The sequence below is a fragment of the Canis aureus genome, chromosome 11 (assembly GCF_053574225.1).
Source record: "Canis aureus isolate CA01 chromosome 11, VMU_Caureus_v.1.0, whole genome shotgun sequence".
NCBI lineage: Eukaryota > Metazoa > Chordata > Mammalia > Carnivora > Canidae > Canis > Canis aureus.
This window is the reverse complement of record NC_135621.1, coordinates 46374181-46397676: the sequence shown is the minus strand read 5'-3', so window position 1 is coordinate 46397676 and position 23496 is coordinate 46374181. Positions and strand designations below refer to the sequence as shown.

The window sequence follows — 23496 nt, the reverse complement described above, 5'->3', positions numbered from 1 at the left end:
CCTGGCTACTTTTACTCTGACAGAAGGCCTATCAATCCTTACTGACAACCCAATATACTCTCTCATACTTGTTCAAACCACCCTCAAGTCCCAAACCTACTGGACACCTACAGATGATTTCATATCCTACTGTGCTATTTAAAAGTCCCTAATCTTTCTTTCTCTTGATTTTGATCACTAACTATTCAGCTGGTCTCCAAGTCTCAGAGGAAGATATATTACCTCTCAATTCCATAGCAAAGCCTTTACCAGAATCCTGGACCTCATCTCCTGAAATGTCTTCTAGGATACTCCTGACTCAATTACAGTTGATCCTTGAACAACATGAGTTTGAACTTATATAAGGTCCACTTATACATAGATGTCTTCAATAAATACAATATATTACTATAAATGTATTTTCTCCTCCTTATGATTTTTTACTAACATGTCCTCTAGCTTATTTTATTGGAAGAGAAGTGTATAATACCTATATAAGAAACATGTTAACTGACTACATTATTGCTAAAGTTTCTGGTCAACGGACTAGTTGCAATTAAATTCTGGGGAGTCAAAAGCTTTTTGTTTTTTTTTTGGAGGGGGGGGGAGTCGAAAATTATACATAGATTTTCCAACTGAGCGAGAGGGTTGGCACCCATAGTCCCACTTTGTTCAAGACTCAACTGTATAATTATTTCCTCTCACTCTGAATAGCTCCCTCTCCACTGGCTCTTTCTTCCCTGCTTTCTACTAATACATGGCTCCTCTATCTTGAAAAATGTCATTTGACCTTGTTGCCCCATTTACAATCCCATATCTCTTTTGCATTTGACATAATTTTTTCTTTAAGCACCACGGTTTGTACCCATTGCCTGCTCCTCGCACCTACCCGAGGTAAACTGCCTGATTCCAATACCTACATTTTTGCAGAATTTCAAAAAATGACCTCACTATATAGCCTTTTCTCAGTTCCCATTTTTGGTATTTGGTAACATGTGACATTGTCTCCAACACCAGGTTTTAGATTCTTTCCTCCCTTGGGCTTAATATTGTTCTACCTTAGTTTCTGATCTTCTTTATCTCTTTTAAAGGTTCCTCTGCCAATCAAAAAAAAAATCCCAACATTACATCTTGACTTCTCCATTCCTTTATAGCTTTCTCATTCTGAGACCTCATCTACTCTGAAGGCCATAAACTCACCTCTAAGAAGATAGGTTTCATTAAGAATATCTTAAGAATAAAGTAATTCCCAAATGTTATGTTAATTTGGGAGATTTATTTATTTATTTTTAAAAAGATTTTATTTATTTATTCATGAGAGACAGACCGAGAGAGGCAGAGACACAGGCAGAGGGAGAAGCAGGCTCCAAGCAGTGAGCCCAACGCGGGACTCGATCCTGGGACTCCAGAATCACAACCTGAGCCAAAGGTGGCGCTAAACCGCTGAGCCACCCAGGCTGCCCTGATTGGGAGATTTAAGCATTCTTAGAGAACTTAAAAAATTATTTATCTCTGGAATTGATTATTATTAATTAGATATTTCATTTATAAATAAGTTTACCTGTTCATAAAGAAGAAAGGTCTTGTCTCTTTCAGATGTAAGAACCTTGACATTACCCTGAATTTCTGCCAAATGACGCTCATATTTTTCCAGCATGCATTTAAGTTCTTCACGGTCTCTTGTTGTCTTCAAAAGCTCAACATCACAGTTTGTACCCTACAGTTATTACATAAGAAATGTGAAATTCTTCTTTGACATGTGGTTCTAAAAATCAGTGCTACTAATAGCAGTACACAATCTCTACTCAAGGAAACATGACTATATAATGAAAGGAAATGATAAAAAAAAAAAAGTTAAAAAAAATCACTTCTCTTTTAAAAAGTTTCATCCCAAACTGGTCCACATTTATCTGATTACCTCCCAACCACTACCAATACTAGTGATAAAGAATCAAATTCAATGGACCACTGTGCCATCAAAGAGATCTGTTTCCCCAATTCTTGGATATACCAATTCATGCCAAATCAAAATGAATTATTTACACATTATGTAAATCAAAGAACAAAAGTTTGTGTTTGAGGAACAAACTCCAAAATATTTGTAAGTTTCCAAAACCTACCCGGGAAGATGGAGATGGGCGTCTTGGACTTTTAGACCTACTTCTGATCATCTTTCTCAAATTTTGAGCTTCACTCTTGTAGTAATCTCTGTCTGCTTCTAAAGTCTTGACAAAGGAATCAAGTCTGGAAGGAGATTTATTTTGTGCTTTTTCAGTCTCTAAAATTATCTTGCCAAGGAGGAAAAAATTGGGTCATTATTTCAGGTTAAACCATAGTATCATATTCTAAATGAAAATTGAATAAACAGGGTCCTTAAAAAATAATAAATTTGGTATTATAAAAATAATTAATCTATATTCCTTAGAAAGCAGCTAGATGTCTTCTTTTTCTAGCATTTCTGAATGTACTATATTTTTATTTAACTAAAAGCACCTCAAATTTACTCAATAATTTTAAGAAAAAATGGTAAAGAAATTTCAGAGAGGCCAGAAATGTCCACAGATCTAGTTACAAGTCCTAGAAATTGAATAAATTTACTTAGAAAACAAGAATGCCAATATTAAAACTTCTTTCATTGCATCTAAGTTTTATTCAATAATTGTTCAACAAATAAATAAATTAAATGAATGCTGGATATTCTATACTTGTATATACTTTCAAGTACATTCTCATTCACCTCAGAAGCATTTTTTCTTTTACAATCTTTATTTTACCAATACTTTATTGGGAGAAAATTACAGATATGCTTTCAGAGAGGGTGTTCCAAATATTTTAAATGATAGCATTAAATCATCTGAACGGAGCACTTTTTCATTTTTACATTGTTAGATAAAACAAAAACAAAAAACACATTACTCGGAATTAACATACAACATCTGACTTAATATTTATTACTAGGAGGAATAAAAGTTAATGTGTAAACAAATGCATCTTATATTTTGAGAATTAAATTATTCACAGTCATCATTCAATCAAGTAGTAGCTAAGGACACCAATAGAACCAACCAAAAGTTCTTTCCACCTCTAGGAAAGAAAGGTGTAATGATGAAATAGAGCAAGAACGGCAAGGCTCTTACAGATGGGAAGTGCCCTTGTACACCAGAGTGCTGATTTTAGAAAACATTTTTCATTGTTCACAAAATGCATGAGAGCTAAAACACATACATCATTTTTTTGTAGTCTAACAGAATAAAAATGATTCCTCAACCTACATTTATGAAAAACATACTTACAGATCTAAGCCTTTTAATTGTATCTTCCAATACTATTATATTATTTTGCTGGCAAATGAGTTCAATCTGAAAAATAAATTTGAAAATTGCCATTTAGATTAAAAATACTTAAATTGTTATTTAGAAAATTGTTATTTAGATTAAAAATATTTAAACAAATTGAACTAAAAAGAGAACATCAAAGAAGGAAGCCACTTGAAACAACAGGTATTGGCAAGGATGTGGAGCAAAAGAAAACTTCATGAACCGTTGGGAATGTAAACTAGTGCAGAAACTGAAAAACAATAAGAAGGTTCCCCCAAAATTAAAACTGTAACTACCTTACGATCCAATAATTGCACTATTGGGTATTTACCCAAAAAATACAAAAACACTAATTCAAAGGGATATATGCATCCCTATATCTATTGCAATATTATTTACAATAGCCAAATTATGGAAACAGCCAAAGTGGCCATCGAAAAATGGATATATATGTGGTTGTATACACACACACACACACACACGCACACACACAAAATAGAATATTATTCAGTCATAAAAGGAATGAATCTTGCCATTTGCAACATAGATGAAGCTAGAAAGCTAATGCTAAGGGAAATAAGTCAGAGAAAGACAAATACCATATGATTTCACTCATATGTGGAATTTGAGAAACAAAACAAACGAGAAAAGGAAAAAAAAGAGAGAGAGAGAGTGACAAACCAAGAAACAGTCTCTTAACCACAGAGAACAAACTGAGAGTTATCAGAGTGGGGTGTGGGTGGAATAGGTAAAAGATGGGATGGGGATTAAAGAGAACACCCAAGTGAGGAAAAATAAAATAAAATTAAAACTTAAAAAAGGAAGTCACTTAAAAATAAAAACATGTGGTGGATAATGTACAAAAGAAAAGATAACCTATTCTTTCTGTTCACCTACCTTTGGGTGGTAAAAGAACATAGGATGAAATACAGCATTTCCTTTCAATTAACCCATGTTTATTACCAAATAGTAATTGGTTATATTTTACCAAATTACTCCCTACAAACTGCAACAAAATGTTAATACTAATTATAATTCTAAAGATGATAATAGGGAAGAGATAAAAGAATGGATAGGATAAAAGTTTTCCTCAATCACCAAAGTCAGAAGTGTTTGCTTTCTCCTCTGAACTCTAGATCAACCAAATTCATAAAACATTTTTTGTATCAGTTTTAGGAAATCAAACATACCCAGTCTTATAATATAGCTACCTGTAGTCATAATCATATATCTAGTATATGACTAGATTGCATATTTCTAGAGGACAGTAACTATTTTTACACAAAGATCTATTTGATATAATCTATAAGTTGGCATATTAGTTTAATAAATTTATTTCTTAATTCATAAACCTTCCCCTCATTATTCTAAACTGTTTCCTGCTATATTTTAAATTTGACTTTTCTGGAATTATTGCTCCTCATTTGTTCTTTAGACCCAAGTTCTTTTTTAAGATTTCTCTGGCAGTCATATTTTTTTGTAGTTTATAAAATATTAAGGGTTAATGGTATGAAACAAAACATGTACAGTTTGGAAAAGCTAATGCAGTTTCCAACAGACAATTTTCAATGCTTTAATTTACACTATTATGTAGATATCAAAAAGAAATGGATCTATATTAAGTTATGTATAGAGATGCCCATATTAGTATAAAAACTCACACTGCCAAAAATTTTATCTGACACATTGCTATGAAAAAGAAATTTATACACACATATCCTAGATACAAATGGAACATAAGCAGTAATATGTAAACTGAGGAAGATAAGATTATGCCTAATTATAGCAAGATGTGATTACAATAAATGTTATTTTCTTCATTTCACGCTTCCACATGGAAATTTTTATAATAAACATATATTACTTTTGCAGACATAAAAAACAATGCTAATTTCATTCTGAAAAACAAAATTACAACTGGTCCAAATAAAAAGATGCTAACCCAGTGTTTTCATTTATTTGACAAATGATTAATGAGAACCTACTGTGTGCCTGACATTGTGCTGGGGATAGCAGGGAATAAAACAGACAAAAATCCTATGCCCTCCATCTGCACCCCAATGTTTATAGCAGCAATGTCCACAATAGCCAAACTACGGAAAGAGCTAAGATGTCCAGATGAATGGATAAAGATGTAATGTGTGTATACATATATACACACACAATGGAGTACTACTAAGCCATCAAAAAATGAAATCTTGCCATTTCCAACAACATGGATAGAACTAGAGGATATTATGCTAAGCGAAATAAGTCAATCAGAAAGACAACTGTCTTTTGATTTCACTCGTGTGGAATTTAAGAAACAAAACAGAGGAGTATAATGGAAGGGAGGGAAAAATAAAACAAGATGTAATCAGAGAGGGAGAAAAACTGTAAGAGACTCTTAACCCTCTTAAACATAGGAAACAAACTGAGGGTTGCTGGAGGGGAGCGGGGTAGGGGGATGGGATAACAGGGTGATGGGCATTAAGGAGGGCATGCGATGTAACAAGCACTGGGTGTTATATAAAACTGATGAATCACTGACCTCTACCTCTGAAACCAGTAATACATGTTAACTAAATGAATTTAAATTAAAAAAAAAAAAAAAAGAAAACCTCTGACCTCGTAGAACTTACATTCTAGTTGAAAAGAGAAAAATAAAATAGGTAAAATATGTATCTGACAGTTACTACTTTATTCAAAAAAATACATAATGAACATTCACATCTGTTCTAGGCAACTGAGATAAAAAAGTGAAAAAAAAAAACCAAAAAACACCAAAGATCTCTGCCTTTGGGGACCTTACATTCCAGCTGGGCAGACAGTAAAAAATAAAGCTAACAGGGATGCCTGGGTGGTTCAGTGGTTGAGCATCTTCCCTTCAGCTCAGGGCAAGATCTCGGAGTCCAGGATCAAGTCCCACATCGGGCTCCCTGCATGAAGCCTCCTTCTCTTCCCGCTGCCTGTGTCTCTGCTCTCTTTCTGTCTCTCATGAATCAATAAATAAAATCTTAAAAAAATAAAAACCTAACAAATTCTATAGTACATTGGGGGAAAAAAAAGAACAGAGTTAAGATACTGGAAGTGTTTATGAAGGAACAGACTGGAATTTTAAATAGGGTTATCAGATAAGTCCTCATTAAAAGGAGACCTGTGGGCACAGAGAAAGGGGTCAACCATATAAAAATCTGGAAGAACATTCCAGGCAGAAGATATAGCTATAGCAAATGTCCTAAAGCAAAGGAATGTCTGCTAAATTCCAAAAAATAGTAAGGAGGCAGTAGTTGGAAAGTGCTATAGAAAAAAAAAAAAAGCAAGGGAGACAAAGGGATAAGCATGGGGTGGGAGAGGATGAAAAACTTAAATAGCCTTTACACTTCATCTTCCACATGCTAAATTTTGAAATATTTTTGATTGATGAATCATACGTAAATGTAACAGTAATGACAAGAATAACCAAAGATCCAGTCCAATAATAGCCCTTATATTACTCAAAATATAAATTGTATGAAGAAACTAGTAATGGCAAAATTAAAATTCTCTTTCTTTCAAAAATTTATGTTCAGTTAGCTGAGAAATACTGTATTAGTAAGATATACATGATAAAAAAATTTACAACGAGCAGATAAAGAAGGTATATAGTTCTGGTGGTTTTAAAATATGTCCATTAAGGTTTTTTTTTTTTTTTTTGTCCATAAGTTTTGATATTCCTTACTTCAAAAGATGGAGTTTAATTTCCTTCCCCTTAAGTGTGGTACAGACTTAGTGACTCACTTCTAGTGAACAGGATGTGATGGTCTGTAACTTTGTTAATAGGAAGGCTGTCCATATTCAGGGACAGGAGGCATATGGAAAAGCTCTTTACCTACTGCTTAATTTTGCTAAAATGTTGCCAAAACTGCTCTAAAATTAAAATCTATTCAGATTTTTTAAAAGGGGGAGAACCTCAAAGAAATAAAACTCAGAAGAAGTGGAGACTAACACATTTTAATACACAGAAACTTAAAACTTTGATTAAAAAACCTTTAAAAAAAAAAACACAAAAACCTTTTAAAGTGTGAAATAGGGATGCCTGGGTGGCTCAGTGGTTGAGCATCTGCCTTTGGCTCAGGGTATGATCCCAGGGTCCAAGGATGGAGTCCTGCATTGGGATCCCCGTAGGGAGTCTGCTTCTCCCTCTGCCTATGTCTCTGCCTCTCTCTATCTCTCATGAATAAATACATAAAATCTAAAAAAAATTTTTTGAATAAAAAAATATAATGTGAAATAAACTGTGTGTTGTGAAAATAGAAAAAAGGATGGAAATGTAAGTATTATCTATCTGTTGGTAGGTATCTATGCAAGAGAGAGAATTAGGGAGAGATATGTCCTATATACAGAACATTCCTGTTTTTCTTCCAAATTTTTATTAAATTCTGGTTAGCTAACTAATATATAGTGTATTATTGGTTTCAGGATTAGAATTTAGTGATTCATCACTCACATGTAACACCCAGGGCTCATCATAACAAGTGCCCTCCTTGACATCCATCACCCGTTTAGCCTATCTCTCAACATCTCTCAACAACCCTGTTTATTCTCTATTGTTAAGAATGTCTTATGGTTTACTTTCCCCTCTCTTTCCCCCCACTCTTCCCATATGTTCATTTGTTTTATTTCCTAAATTCCATGTATTAATGAAATCATATGGTATATGTCTCTGACTTATTTTGCTTAGCATAATACACTTAGCATAATACATAATGCCACATTTCTGAGCCCTATCCACGTCCTTGTAAATGGCTAGATTTCATTCTGTTCAATGGTTGAGCAAACATATTCCATTGTATACATATATACCACATCTACAGAACATTTCTATTGCCTGAAATTTTTACCATGACTACATCTTACTTAAGAAATTTTTTGAGCAAAAACTTTTAAAAGAAATAAAATGTGCAGTACAATATATTTTAATCCGTAGGTAGACATTTAAATGTAATGGCAAACCTCAAAAACTTTGAAATGATAGGAGAATGTCACTTTTTCCATTGCACTTACATGATGTTTAAAGTAGAATTAAAATCCTGATCAGTAGTCCAATGCTAACTAGAATTATTGCAGTGATCATTTCACAATATATAGAAATAATCATATTGTACACCTCGAGCTAATATAATGCTATATGTCAGTTACAACAATAAAAATTCCTATTAGTGGTAAATGTAATACCTTTGCTTCTTCAAGTTCTTTGTCAGCAGTATCCACCACAAAATTTTTCTCTTTTTCTAGTTGCTCTGCTAGTTGGTCAATTTTAATCAATTCTTTACAAAGATGCTCATTGTGGCTGGTTAAATCATCTACTTGACTGCTTACCACCTCCTTACTATCCAAGAGTTTCCTAACATATTCTTCCAAGCCATGATTTGTCTGTTTGAGATCTTCAATCTGTTGTAATTAGAAAAAAAAAATCATATTAAAATATTTCCCTTGATTTCCTCTGAGGAAAACAATTAGATAACTGGAATCAGGAAGGGAGATTTATTTCCTTGGAAGGAAACCTAAGTATATACATTTTTTCACTTTCCAAAATTTGCACCATGTGAATGTAATACCTATCTGAAAAAATATATTAAATGAAAATTTAAAGGTTTATAGCTACATCTTCTAAGACAATTTATAATAAACTTAATTACTATTAAGTTTTGATTTTCAACTAAAACTATTAGAAAAATAGCCAAATATTTATATCTTCACAAGATAAACCAGTCTTGAAATTACTAATTTTAATAATTTATATTAGATGTTCTTTAGAATTAAATTTCTAATTGTTACCAAAATATGTTAACTCTTTAAAAAAAAGTTCTTTTGACCATATCAGTAACTTACTTGACTAAGCTAAATACCAAATCAATCAAGTATTTGCTGACTAAAGTGGAGGACCACAGCTTTCCTTCCCAGCCCACTATTAAACCATCAACGGATGAAGAAAGGGGCCTTTTCTATCATGGAGGTATCCAAATGCCTTTAAAGGAAAAAAAATATATTAGACTCATTGAACATAATTATGTGTCAGGACTTATGATAAATTACTTTTTTTTTAAGATTTTGTTTATTCATTCATGAGAGACACACAGACACAGAGGGAGAAGCAGGCTCCATGCAGGGAGCCTGATGTGGGACTCGATCCGGGAACTCCAGCATCACGCCCTGAGCTGAAGGCAGTCACTTAACTGCTGAGCCACCCAGGCATCCCTGTGGTGAATTAACTAAAATTTCCTTTTTTGCCCTGGTCTCAGGGAATTTTAAAGCCTATCTGTAACCTACCTCTAGCAACTAGCACAGAACCTGTGTGCAATGATCTCCTGTCTGCTATTCTTGTCCCATGCTTTCACAAAGTTTATCTTCCCCTATTCTTATTACCTAAGTTATTTTTATTACTTGTATCTTTTTTAAAACTATAGGATGTGGGATAAACATAAACTTCAACTTATCTATCTATATATCTTTTTATCTTTATTTATGGCTTCTATAGTGCCACATTTCTGAGCAATAAGAGCATACTAAAAATGTTTGCTAACCTTCCATTGTACCAGGAGAGGCTAAATGCTCCTCCCCTTTGTAGTCCCATTAAGCCTCTTACACAGTTTAATCTTGGTATTTTATAACATATATTATTTAACTCCCTGTCCCTTCCACTAAATTCTAAACTTTAAAGGGATTGTCTCCAACTTCAGTATTAACACACCTCTAATTTCTTTTTTTTTTTTAATATTTTATTTATTTATTCATGAGAGACACAGACTGAGAGAGGCAAAGACACAGGCAGAGGCAGAAGCAGGCTCCCCACAGGGAGCCTGATACAGGACTTGATCCCGGACTCCGGGATTGCGACCTGAGCCGAAGGCAGGTGCCCAACCACTGAGCCACCCAGGCGTCCCACACCTCTCATTTCTGTATCATTTACTATTTATCTAGCATATAACGCTCAAATTATTTTTAAATGAATAAATAAAACAAAGAAACACTCTCCTCACTTCTAACATCAAGCAAGCCCTACTTCTACTGAACTCCAAAATTCCAAAACACAAGTACTTTAGAAGAGGCAGTTTCAAGTGGTAGAAAGGATGTAGGCTTTGGAATTAGGCAGATAGGTTCAAATTCTGTTGTAGTTCTTTGTCAATTACTTAACCCTGGACAATTTACCATATTTTCTTGATCCTAAGAGATGCCTCTAACTTCAGAAAAAATAAATGGAAGCCTCTTGACCTTCATCTGTTAAGTAGACAGAATACCTACAACTTGCAGGGTTGTAGTCACATAAAAAAAGTTCAAGTAAAATTTCTGGCAGATGACAGGTCCTCAAAAAATAGCTTTTAAAAAAACTTATTTTGAAATAACCAGAAGATTCACAGGAAGTTGCAAAGTATACAAAAAGGTCCCCTGGGCCCTTAACCCACTTTCCCCAATAGTTATATCTTAAATAATTATAGTACAATCTCAAACTCAGAGATTTGGCATTGTTAAAATGTGATCCCATGTATAGACTGCTGTAGAACTAAGATACAGAATTATTTTATCACCACAAAGATTGCACTATTACCCTTTTATAGTCACATCCTCTCCCCTCCCCATCCTTAACTCTTAGCAACCACTAATCTCTATAATTTTGTCTTCTCAGGAATGTTATATAAATAAAATCACGTGATAAAGATCAGGGTACGTGATCTTCTGACATTGGCTTTTTCACTCAGCATAATGCCACGAGATGTATCCAAGTTACACAGATCTATAATTCATTCTTTTTTGTTGTTGAGTAACATTCCATGGTACAGATTACCAGTTTGTTTAGTCACTCACCAATTAAAGGAAATTGTAGGTGTTTCCATTCTTTATTTATTTTTAAGATTTTATTTATTTATTCATGAAAGACACAGAGAGAGAGAGAGGCAGAGACACAGGCAGAAGGAGAAGCAGGCTCCATGCAGGGAGCCCGACATGGGACTCGATCCCGGGTCTCCAGGATCAGGCCCTGGGCCAAAGGCAGGCACTAAACCGCTGGGCCACCGGGGCTGCCCTGTTTCCATTCTTTATGACAAATAAAGCTCCTATGAACAATCATATACAGGGTTTTGAGTGGACATAAGTTTTTATTTCTCTGGAATAAATACCTGGGAGTGCAATTGTTGGGTTGTATGGTATGTTTAGTTTATAAGAACTATTTTCTGGAGCGGTGCACCATTTCCCATTCCTACCATGAACGTATGAGTGATGTGGTTTCTTCCTTATCCTTGCCAGCAATGGATATTGTCACTATTTTTAATCTTAACTGTTCTTATAGGTATTTACGTTTCCCTAACGTTTAGAAAAAACAAACATCTTTTTATGTGCTTATCAACATATATCCTTCTATGAAATATTTCCTTATGTCTTTTGTTCATTTTCTAATTGGGTTGTTGATTTTTACTACTGAGTTTTAAGAATTCTTCATATATCCTACATATGATACACATAATTCTTCTGGCAAAAATAAGGTTTATAGCTTATTTTTTCATCCTGTTAATAGAGTCTTTCACAAAGCAAAATATTTAAATTTTAATGAAGTCCAAATTATCAATTTTTCTTTTATGAATCATGCTTTCGGTGTCACATCTAACAACTCTTCACCAAGCCCAAAGTCCTGAAGATTTTCTGTTACCCTATAAAAGTTCCATAGTTTTCTGTTTTACATTTTAAACCTATGATCCATTTTGAATTAATTTTTGTAAATTTTGTATAAGGTGTGAGGTTTATTTTTTCCTTTTTTTTTTAAGATTTTATTCATTCATTCATGAGAGACAGAGAGAGCGAGAGAGAGAGGCAGAGGGAGAAGCAGACTCTATGCGGGGAGCCCGACGTGGGACTCGATCCAGGGTCTCCAGGATCATGCCCTGGGCTGAAGGCAGCGCCAAACCGCTGAGCCACCAGGGCTGCCCAAGGTGTGAGGTTTAGGTCTAGGTTCATTTTTCTTCCCTAAAAGATATCCAATTGTTTCAGTACCATTTGTTGAAAAGACTATCTTTCCTGCATCAAACTCATTTCCACTTTTGTCAATAACCTTTGGCTGTACTTGTAGAAGGCTATTTTTGGATTTTCTATTCTCTATCACCAATCTATATCTATCCCTCTAGTAATACCATACAGTCTTAACTACTGTAGTTATACATTAAGCTTTGAACTCAAAGAGAATGACTCTTCCCATTTTATTATATTTTTTCAGTTTACGTTATTTCTATTTTCCTATTCTCATGTTAACCAATTCATTTCTCTCTTCTTTCCAACCTGTTGTTTGAGAACACTGAGTTTTTAATTTCAGTTATTGTATTTTTAAAGTTTTTTTTCATTGTGGTAAAACACAATTTATCATTCTAACCATTTTTAAGTACACGATTTGGTGGCATTAAGTACATCCACTACATCCACAATGTTGTACAACCATCCCAGCAGGCTCCATGCACCTGGAGCCCAATGTGGGATTCGATCCTGGGTCTCCGGGATCATGCCCTGGGCCAAAGGCAGGCGCCAAACCGCTGTGCCACCCAGGGATCCCCCCTATTTTTAATCTTTTGGAGATATATCTAGGAGTGGAATACCTGGATCATAGGGTAATTCTATATTTAACTTTTACAGGAACTGCCAAACTTTATTTCACCATGGCTACACCATTTTACACTCCCACTAGCAAGTCACAAAAGCTCCAGTTTCTAGACCACCTCACCTGGACTTGTTACTTTGTTTGATAACAGACATCCTAATAGGTATGAAGTGATACCTCATTGTGGTTTTGATTTGCATTTCTTCAACGGATGATGATGTTGACCATCTTTTCATGTGCTTATTTACCATTTGTGTATCTTTGAAAAAATGTCTATTCAAGTCCTTTGTCCACTTTTGAATTGGGTTGTTTTGCTTTTTGATTGCTGAGTTGTAAAGTTCTTTATATATGTTCTCAATATTAATCCCTTATCAGATGTATGATTTGGAAATATTTTCTCCCATACATTTTTAATAGATTTGACTTTTTTAAAAGGATTTTATTTATTTGAGGGAGAGAGAGCATGCATGTGCACTTGAGCAGGGAGAGGGAGAAGCAGACTCCCTGCTGAGCAGGGAGCCAGATGTGGGGCTCAATCCTAGGACCCTGGGATTATAGTCTGAACTGAAGGGAGATGCTTAACTGATTGAGCCACCAGGCACCCCTAGACTTTATTTTAGAGCAGTTTTAAGTTTACAAAAAAATTGATCAGGAAGTACAGAGTTCCCAATACCCTTTTTCCCCACCCAACACACAGTTTCCCATCTTAAGTTATGAATGGTATTAGTTTAGTACTTTCGCTACATTAATGATCACTGACACATTAACTTAAGTCTGGAGTTTAAATTAGGGTTTACTCTTTGGTAGATTCTGTGGGTTGCGACAAATGCATAGTAACATGTATCTACCATTACTGTAACATACACAATACAGAATAGTTTCATTGCCCTAAAAAACCTGTGCTCCATTCACCCGGCTCACCCTTCCTTCCTCCAATTCCCTGGCAATAAGTGATCTTACTAATGTCTCTATGTTTTGCCTTTTCCAGGTCATATAGTTGGAATCACAGAGTATGTAACCTCAGATTTTTTTTTCACCTAGCAATTTGCTTTCAAGTTTCCTTTATGTCTTTTTTGTGGCCTGATAGCTCATTTCTTTTTACCAACAAATAATATTCCATTGTACAGATATAACACAATTTGCTTATCTATTCATCTATTGAAGAACAACTTGGTTGCTTCCAAAATTTTCACTTGGTTCTTCTTTATATCTTTTATTTCTTTGATGAGATTTTCTAGTTTTGTGTTTGTTTCAAACACACTCAGAATTGCTTGAAGCATTTATATGGTAACTGATTTAAAATCCTTGTGAGACAATCTCTAATCCTGTGAGACATCTCTGTGTTGGCATCTCTTGGTTGTCTTTGCTTATCAAGGTGAAGATATTCCTGCTTCTTGAGATAAGAAGTGATTTTTTTCATTGAGATATGCTCTTGAGTTTTAGTAGGCTTCTTGTGACACTTCCTGTGACTTTAGTTCAAACTAAAAATGGGAGATGCTATCTTCTTATTGTTAGGTGTAGGTGGAAGTCCAATTTCTCTCTTAGGCCTCTGCTGATACCTGGGGAGGGCTGGTTTCCTTGTTACTGCTAGGCAGGGATGGGAGTTCAGGGTCCCCACCAGGCCTCTGCTAATACTACCACACTGAGATAGAATACAGATACCTTGTTTCTGCTCCCATGTATCTTTCACCACTACTGTGGGTGGGTGGACTTGTTATTGCTAGGAGGTGGTAAAAGTCCTGACTCTGTAGGAGGTCCCCTCTGACACCAGCTTAACAAAAAGGAAAGGGGACACCTCCTTATTCTGGGTGAGGGTGGATATCTAGGATCCCCACGTGGTCTTTGCCAACACTATGGGGATGGGGGATACTTATTGCCTCGTGAGCAGTAAGGTCTTGACTTCCCACCCAGCATTCCTCCTTGATACAACCTTGATGGGATGGGGGCTTAGAGGATGGGGCATGAGGTATGGTTGGGATTCCCTGTCACAGCCTGAAAAGGGTGGAAGTCTAGGCTTTTTACCCAGCCTTTGCCAGCAGGAGTGGGGCTATAGCTTTTCTCATGGTGTCTGAACAGCCAGTTACCGTCCAAAAATCGTCTGCATTAGAAACAGACCCATAAATACAGAGAACAAAATGAGGGTTGCCAGAGGGTAGGAGGATGGGAAAAAAGGGTGAGGAGGAGTGAGAGGTACAGCCTTCCAGTTACAGAATGAGTAAGTCATGAAGATGAAGGCTAAAAGATAGGGAATATACTCAATGATATCATATTAGCACTGTATGGTAACAGATGGCAGTTATACTTGTGGTGAGCACAGTGTAACATATAGACTTGTCAAATCACTATGCTGTACACCTGAAACTAATGTAACACTGTGCGTCAACTATACTTCAATATAAAAAATAAAAAATAATTAAAAGAGAACAAGAGGAACTTCACCAGGGAAAAGCCCAGAAGTTAACACTTTAATAGAGGGATCCAAATAAAGATCATTTGTAATGGGACAAAATGAAATTGTGTGCTACTTGATAGGATGCAATGAAAAGAATCCATCATCACTTTTGTGATATTCCTGTCTGTATTCATTTTGTACCTTAAGCCAACACTTATTATGTCAGTGTCCTGGGATTAGGGATCTGGGAGTGGCTTAATTTGGTGATTCTAGTTTAATGTCTTTCACTAGGTGAAAGGAGTCAGTTAGGGTGACAGTCATTCTGACAAAGTTTAAGTGGGGCTGGCAAATCCACTTCCAAGCTCACCATCACAGTTGGCAGGCCTCAGTTTCTCACTGGTTACTGACTACTTGAGTTCCTTTTCACGTGGGCCTATTATCCACAGAGCTGCTCACAACATGGAAGCTTGTTTCCCACTTAATCACTTCTGCTCTATGCTCTTGGTTATAAAGATCAATTTTGGTACCATATGCAGGGAGACTGTATTAAAGTGGGAGTAAAGAGGGTGGTGCCAATTTGAAGGCTGGCTACCACATATGTTATGAGCGAGCCAAAGGTTCGTAACATAAAGATAATCATAGCAAACCCAAATCAGTGGTCATTCTACAAAATAATTGGCCTGTATTCTTCAAAGTGTCATGGTCATAAAAATCAAAGAAGAATGTTCTGGAATGAAGAAGATAAAGGGACACAATAACTAAACACAACGTGTGATGCTGGACTAGATCTTTTTGTGATTGAGGACATTATGGGACAACTGGCAAAAATTTGAATAGGGTCAGAGGATTAGCTGGCAGCAATGTACTAAAGTTCATTTCCTGATTTTACCAGATTGTATTGTGATCTTATAGGAGAGTGTACTTATTTATAGAAATAGCCACTCAAATGTTAGGGATATCAGGACATCAGGTCTACAACTTACTCTCAAATGGTAGGGTGAGGGGATATTCTTTCTTCCATAATTGCAACTTTTAGATAAATTTGAGACTGTTTCCAAATTAAAAATGTATATAAATTATAAAAACGTAAAGCAGGAAAAAAAAAAAGTGGTCTACATTGCTAGGCTGCCCCCTTCCTAGTCCTTTAGCTGTAGGAATGCCTCCTCTGAGAACTTTTCTTGCATGCATCCATTGTTTCTATATGTCAGTTTTTCCAGCACTGTCTGAGATACACGGAGCAAAAGGAAAACCCAGGAATTCACTAACACGTCACTTACTATATACTGAGGTCCCTAGCCAGTCTTCCTTCTTCTGCCCACCTTTCAGAATGTCCTTATGTTTGTTTTATAACAAAACGTTCAGCATTTTTAGTTGTGCTTAGTGGGATGCATAAAGGGGGTCTACTCTATCTTCCTAGAGAAGAGGAAGTTTCTTTTAGAGCCTTATCACAGGTCAGCCTCTAGGAGAACAGACAATACTGAACTTGGAGTTCAGACAACTGGGTTCAAATTCTAGCTAACTTGGGAGTTCAGACAAATCCAACTTAGCTCTGTCACTTGTTAGTCAAATATTATAATTCTATAGCCTCTTGGAACTTCAGCTCCCATGTCTAAAAGATAAAATCACATCACTATTTCACGAGGTTGGAATCAAGAAAGATTATGTACTTAAAAGCACTGGATACAACACTTGCCACGCAGTTTTCACTCATATGTATCTGAATCGGCATGTATCAAAATGGGTAAGATAAAAATGGAATGATTTTAGACCCATAAGATTTCAGTGAGCACTGAATTAGTATTTATTCTCCATCTTCTTTTTTAAAATAGGCCCATTCCAAAATAATTCAGGGAAATACAGAAATTAAATGTAACCTGTAATTTCAGTGCAGAGATGAATTTATCTTGATTTCTCACTTCTTGTTCTAGCTGGAGAGTATTCTGGTATTTTTCAGCTTTAGAAACTGGAGCCCCTAGACCAAAATCATGTTCTTTGGTGGTAACCTAGTAGAAAAAATGGGAATGATATCAAGACATTCAGTTTAAAACAGTTTTGTGATTCTTCACAACAATCAATGACATTTGAAAATTAACAATATTCTTAGATACATTTTTAATTATTTTTAACTTTGCCTGACCAGCTAAAAGAATTTTCATCAAGCTTTACTTTTTTTTTTTTAATTTTTTATTTATTTATGATAGTCACAGAGAGAGAGAGAGAGAGAGAGGCAGAGACACAGGCAGAGGGAGAAGCAGGCTCCATGCACCGGGAGCCCGATGTGGGATTCGATCCCGGGTCTCCAGGATCGCGCCCTGGGCCAAAGGCAGGCGCTAAACCGCTGCGCCACCCAGGGATCCCCAAGCTTTACTTTTTAAAAACCTCACATTATGAAACTTTTTGTTTTCCAAACATAAAACTACAATATTACACATGCTTTTCAAAAAAGACATAGCCCATCCTATCCCTTTGGTAATCATTGTTCTAAGAAAATATGGGTCATAGGCAAATTATGTAGACTACTTCTAGGCCTGTGTTGTCCAATATAATAGGTACTAGCTACCTATTTATTGCTTCTTTTATATATTAACAAAAAAGTTTGCTACCCATATTACAAAGGGCTAACTTCCCTAATATTGGAATAATTTCTGTAAATAAAAAAGGAAAAGAAATACCCTAATAGAAAAACTAGTAAAGAATATGGATATTTCACAGAAATGGCTTTTAAACAGATTTAAAGACATTCAATCTCACAAATTAATATACCAAGATACCACTTTTAACCTCACATTGGCAAAGATCAGAAAGCTGTATATATAATTTATCATTCTTATACATCACTGGGGACAGTATAAATTGATACAATATTTCTGAAGAATAATTACACAAAATCTAACATTACAAATACATATAGCTTCTATATAAATAATTCCACTTTTAGGATTTTTTGCTACATAATGTATTTGCACATGTGCAAAATGACATGTTAAAATATTTTTCACTTTAGCATACTATGCATACTGCTCCACACTATGCTTTTTTACATGACAATGTAGCTCAGAAATTGTGTGATTTAGGGAAATAATTTGTAGGGTGCCTGGGTGGCTCAGTCATTTAAGCATCCAACTCTTAATTCTGGCTCAGGTCAGGTCTCAGGGTTGTGTGATTGAGCCCTGTGTGGGGCGTGAAGCCTGCTTAAGATTCTTTCTTTCCCTCTCCTTCTGCACCACCCCTCCTTTAAAAAGGAAACCAAAAAAAAAAAAAAAAAGGAAAACAAATAAAAACCTACCACCTCATCCCTCAATGGGTCTAGGGAAGTCCTGAACAAACAAATCAGAATTTACAGTATAATAGGATTAATGCCATATCAGAGGAATGCACATGTATGCTAAGGAAATTTAGAGAAAAAGACTACAAAAAAGTATTTTTGACTTGAACTTCCCCAAAAAAGATTTAGGACATATTTTCCATATTCCTCCAAAACCATGACTATACTCCTATTGGAGCACTTAACACATTGTATTGTGTCTACTGAATGTCCAGAACAATCACAACTTTAACATGTCTAAAACAGACTTTTTTTTTTTTTTAAGATTTTATTTATTTATTCATGAGAGACGGAAAGAGAGGCAGAGACATAGGCAGAGAGAGAAGCAGGCTCCCTGTGGGGAGCCTGATGCAGGACTCCATCCCAGGACCCATGGATCATGGGATCACGCCCCGAGCCAAAGGCAGACACTCAACCACTGAGCCACCCAGGTGCCCATAAAACAGACCTCTTAGGTCCCCCACTTGCACTCCTGCTCTCAACCCTGCCTCCACTATGTTCCTTCCCAGTTTTTCCCATGTCAAATGCACCACCATTTGTGTAATGCCCAAAGTCAAAAACCAAGGGATTGTCTTTGTTTCCTCTTTCCCTGACCCCCAACAACAAACTGTGTTAGTTCTACCTCTAAAATATTTCCCAAATCCATTCTCAACATGCTTATTACTACCTCCATATTCATCTCCCACATAATTACTGTAACAGTTCCCTAAATGGTCTTCGTCCTTCTATTGTTGCTCCCTACAACTTTTTTTCTGAACTGAAATCAAAGCAATCACTTTAATTAAAATAATGAGATCCTGCTCAAAACACTCCAATGGCTTCACACTGCAATTAGAATAAAATTCACACTTTTTAAGATGCTACATGATTTGGCTCCTGCCTTCACTTCCCTAAGTAGACCCAGTACTCTTTTTCACCCATCAGCTTTATTGGTTTTCTTTCTGTTCCTCCACTGTGCCCATCTCATTCCACTTCAAGCTCTCTGTTCTTGATTTCCCTCTCTTAAGAACACTCTCTCTCCCAGCCCTGTACACGGCTGATTCCTTCTCTGGCTCAGACGTTAGCAGGTCTTCCCTGCCTTCTTACCTACAGTAGCCTCTCTCCTAAATACTCTCTGATCAGGTTATTTGCACTTAATGATATTTGAAATTATATCATTTATTTTTTAATTTGTTTTTGTCTGTCTCCCCACTACTAGAATGTAAACTCCAAGAGATCTAGGCTTTTGTCTGCTCGCTATTATATCTCTAATGGCTACTGAAGTGCTCAGCACAAAGTTGGTAATCAACAGAATATTTTCAAAATAACAAAATTTTGATGACTCAAAAAAGTAGTTTCAATGGTACAGATGAGGTAGAAGCATATTTGAAGAGGACTAATAAATGAGTAATGAACAAAGAAAACAGAAAACGTAGAGTTATTTTAGGAAGCATGATCATGAGAGGTAGAGTGAAAGGCAGAAGACAACTACAGTTGTTGAATGGTTGTTACAAAGGAGAAAACCTTTTCTTAAGTCTCTTTCTATCAAGGACTCCCTTCAGAATTAGATAAAAGCTGAGTCCTTTCCTCAAGAAAATAAAAACACACACAAAACTTTACAAACAATTTCAGGGGATTCAAGAACTCTCTAAAGTTCTTGTCCACTAGGTTAAGAAGCCCTACAGTATAAACACATCGAAGATTCCTAAGAATGGGTTAATGTTAACTAATGGAGAAAGGCCACAGAGCCAATAAAAGGAAACCCAAATAAACGGTATGTGCACTGTCCGTCCTTTGAGATAAGAGGAAAGCAAGGTCAGGTGAAGATTTAGATAAGAAGGGGTAGAAATTTGGGACACCTGGATGGCTCTGCAGTTGGGCTTCTGCCTTAGGGTCGGGCATGATCCTGGAGGCCCAGAATCAAGTCCAACAGCGGGCTCCCTGCTTGGAGCCTGCTTCTGCCTATGTCTCTGCCTCTCTCTGTGTCTCTCATGAATAAATAAATAAAATCTTTAAAAAAAAAAAAAAAAAGAGGGGGTAGTAATTTAAAGTCCTGCCTAGTAGAAGTTTCATTTTTTATGAAATAGGAGGTAAGATCATGTGCTAAAAATAAAAAAATATCAATCTTGAGCAAAATATCATGCATATAATACATGCTCAACAAATGTCATCAAATATTTTGATATGATAATTAAAAATACTGTAGTACTTTATATGGAATTCTGAAATCTGGTTCCACAAAAAGTCTACTTGTTTTCTTTTTGTAAAGCTGTCTCCAAAAGTTTACAGTGATAGACACTGAAGTAGGAAGAAATAGCCTCACTAAAAGAAAAATGTAAAAAAATCACACAGTTCTTTGAGTAATTTTGAGACAGGTTTTTGTACTATAAAAGTAAGTCAAAAAACATTTTGGGAATTCCCTTCAAACAAAACAGTAAAGCCATATGCTTAAACTTTCTTATGAAAAACAAATAATCTAATTATCCATTCAAACTTAAGCTCCTTATTTCTAATCCAGACTATTCTGTAAAGGAATAACTTGTCTTTTTTAAGGAAAATAAAGCAATGGCCTTAGGAGAAGTATCATTTACCAAGACCTCTAAGAAACATAAGAAGGAGTTAAAGAGTTGTTTTCAAGGGGCTTTCATAAACTAAAAAATATTAATAATAAACATGTTAATCCCATAACTAACACAAATAGAACTACCTTACTAACTAGCTCAATTAAAAAGATTCTTAGGCACATATATGAGAAAGTTCACAGCAATGGTTCATGTTTACCAAAAACTGTAAAAACATTAATAGTGGATTAGGTAAACATTAAACAACAAACTAATTACAAGCAACAAGGATAAAACTTAAAAACCTCACATTGAGGGCAGCCCTGGTGGCCCAGCGGTTTAGCGCCGCCTTCAGCCCAGGGTGTGATCCTGGAGACCTGGGATCGAGTCCCAAATCGGGCTCCCTGCATGGAGCCTGCATCTCCCTCTGCCTCTCTCTCTCTCTCTCTGTCATGAATAAATAAATAAAAAATCTTAAAAAAAAAAAAAAACTCACATTGAGTAAAAAAGCAAACTGAAAAGGAATAGTTACTACAATTCCATTTATATAAAGTTCAAAAACAAGCCAAACTAGAATATGCGGGTTCCTATACAAAGATAGTGAAACTCTAAAGAAAAGCAAGGTAGTGGTTGGTTATCATAAGAAGTAAGGATGGTGGCTACATCTGGGGAGAAGAGAGAGCATGTGATGAGGAAAAAAATGAATAGTAACACCTGCTCTACTTGCCTCTGTATATGGAATACTCTAAAAGCAAATTACTCTAAAACTGATCTAAGCAACTTAAAAAGAAGACAGGAAAAGAGCCAACAGAATCTCTACATCTGATTATATGCCGGACTGTAAGCAGTGATTTCTTTTTTCCAAGTCAACAAAATAAAGTATATTTTGGAAGCTGCCATTAAATCACACCAAAGTTTATTTTACAGTAAATATTTCATTAATAACGCCTTCCTAGTTACTTCTCATTAATTAAAATTGAATGGTTTAGTCCCTTGAGCAATTAAGATACAAACAAGAATCAGTTTTATCCTGAAGGCAGATTTGGATGTGACACTTTCCATTTATGTTTCTAGTTTCTGGTTTCTAACCTGGTTTCTTCTAGTCGTAAACCAATTATTATCTTATTTTCTTACAGGTTAAAAAGAAAAGTGTAGTTTAAATGCTGAAAACCAGTAGAGGAAACTTAAAACAACGAATATCCTGCGATATAAGGCCCTGTAGTGTAAGAAGGAAAACACGGGGTATATTACCTAAGCACATTTTTCTTGAAGCCTCCATCCTTGACTTTATTTTAAAAAACAAACAAACAATAACAATGTATTCCTTTGTGTAATTAGATGTCCGGTCCATAATCGCCGCAGTTATTCAACTTTAATCTCAAATATTTTTTTTCAAACAAAACCCAGTTTACTCTGCCTTTCCTGTGTATAATCTCTACCGAAAATTACATGAGACTTTCATGCAAATACCTACGTAATCTCGGCCCTTCACCTCCCAAAGTCTATCAAGAGGCTTAGAAGTGAGAGGCTGGGAGTCGGGAATAGCAGGTTGAACTCCCAAATCTCTGACTTCCAAATTCCTCACCTCCAGTCCAAGCGTTTCTAAACAGAACAGTGTCCCCAACAACCAGGCGGAGAGCTGCGGCAGGAAGCGAAGCGGTCACCATAGGAACTGGGCTCAACCCGAAGCGCCCAAGAAACGACAACAGGGGCAAAGTTTGCTCCCGGTGGGCTTCCCTGGACCACAGCTCTGCCCGCTGCCGTCCCTCGCAGCCAGTCAGGCAGCGAACTCCCGCTTCGGAGGTCACCCACGGCCTCTAATCCCCGTCACACGCGCCCGGATGCGGGGCCTTCCGACCCAGGGGCTGCTTTACCCCAACCCGGCGCAACCCTGCTGCCTCTACCTGGAGCTCCGAGTCCCTCCCCGGGCTCCTCCGCCCGACATCCTCCCCGGAGCTCATCGCGACGACTGGCAGGCCACCGCCGGCGCCAGGGATCCAGGCCCCTCCCCGTCTCCATCCTCCGCCCCTTTCCCCTCCCTTCCCACCCCTATTGCGGCCTGGCTCCGCCCCGGCGGAGGCAGAGGAAGGCGGGACCCGGGGGGAAGGAGGCGGGGGCGGTTAGCGCCGGTCGGCGCCGCCGTCGGCCCCGCCCTCACGCTCCGTACCTGAGGGGGGCTCGTCCTCCACCTCCCCGGCGCCTTCGCTCCGCTTCCGTCGCGCGCGCCCCCAGTTCCCGTGCGCACGCGTACCTGGCTCGCCTCTCTCTCTCGCGGGGACTACAGCCGTGCGTGCGCAGCCACGCACGTAGCGACGCGTATGTCCACCTGCCCACCGTACAGGGCG

The 23496-nt window shown here is 36.8% G+C and overlaps 1 protein-coding gene across 10 annotated transcripts in view; it reads right to left on the bottom strand.

The window, feature by feature from the left end:
* The window catches only part of TSGA10 (testis specific 10), a 174078-nt gene extending 150745 nt beyond the window's left edge, over positions 1–23333 (bottom strand). For 6 of the 10 annotated variants that reach the window (XR_013389368.1, XR_013389369.1, XR_013389367.1 and 3 more), the window contains exons 1-5: positions 17161–17289; positions 8493–8708; positions 3273–3338; positions 2100–2267; positions 1541–1696 (exon numbers count right to left, since the gene is read on the bottom strand). Coding sequence is in view for 4 of the 10 variants with exons in the window: in XM_077915057.1 (XP_077771183.1) it covers positions 1541–1696; positions 2100–2267; positions 3273–3338; positions 8493–8708; positions 17161–17289; positions 23056–23112 (792 nt within the window). In the remaining 6 variants the exon portion in view is untranslated. Of the gene's footprint in view, positions 1–1540; positions 1697–2099; positions 2268–3272; positions 3339–8492; positions 8709–17160; positions 17290–23055; positions 23182–23318 lie in introns of those variants that run through there. The other 4 variants (XM_077915060.1, XM_077915057.1, XM_077915058.1 and 1 more) reach the window with 4 other exon arrangements.
* Positions 23334–23496: the final 163 nt, after the last annotated feature.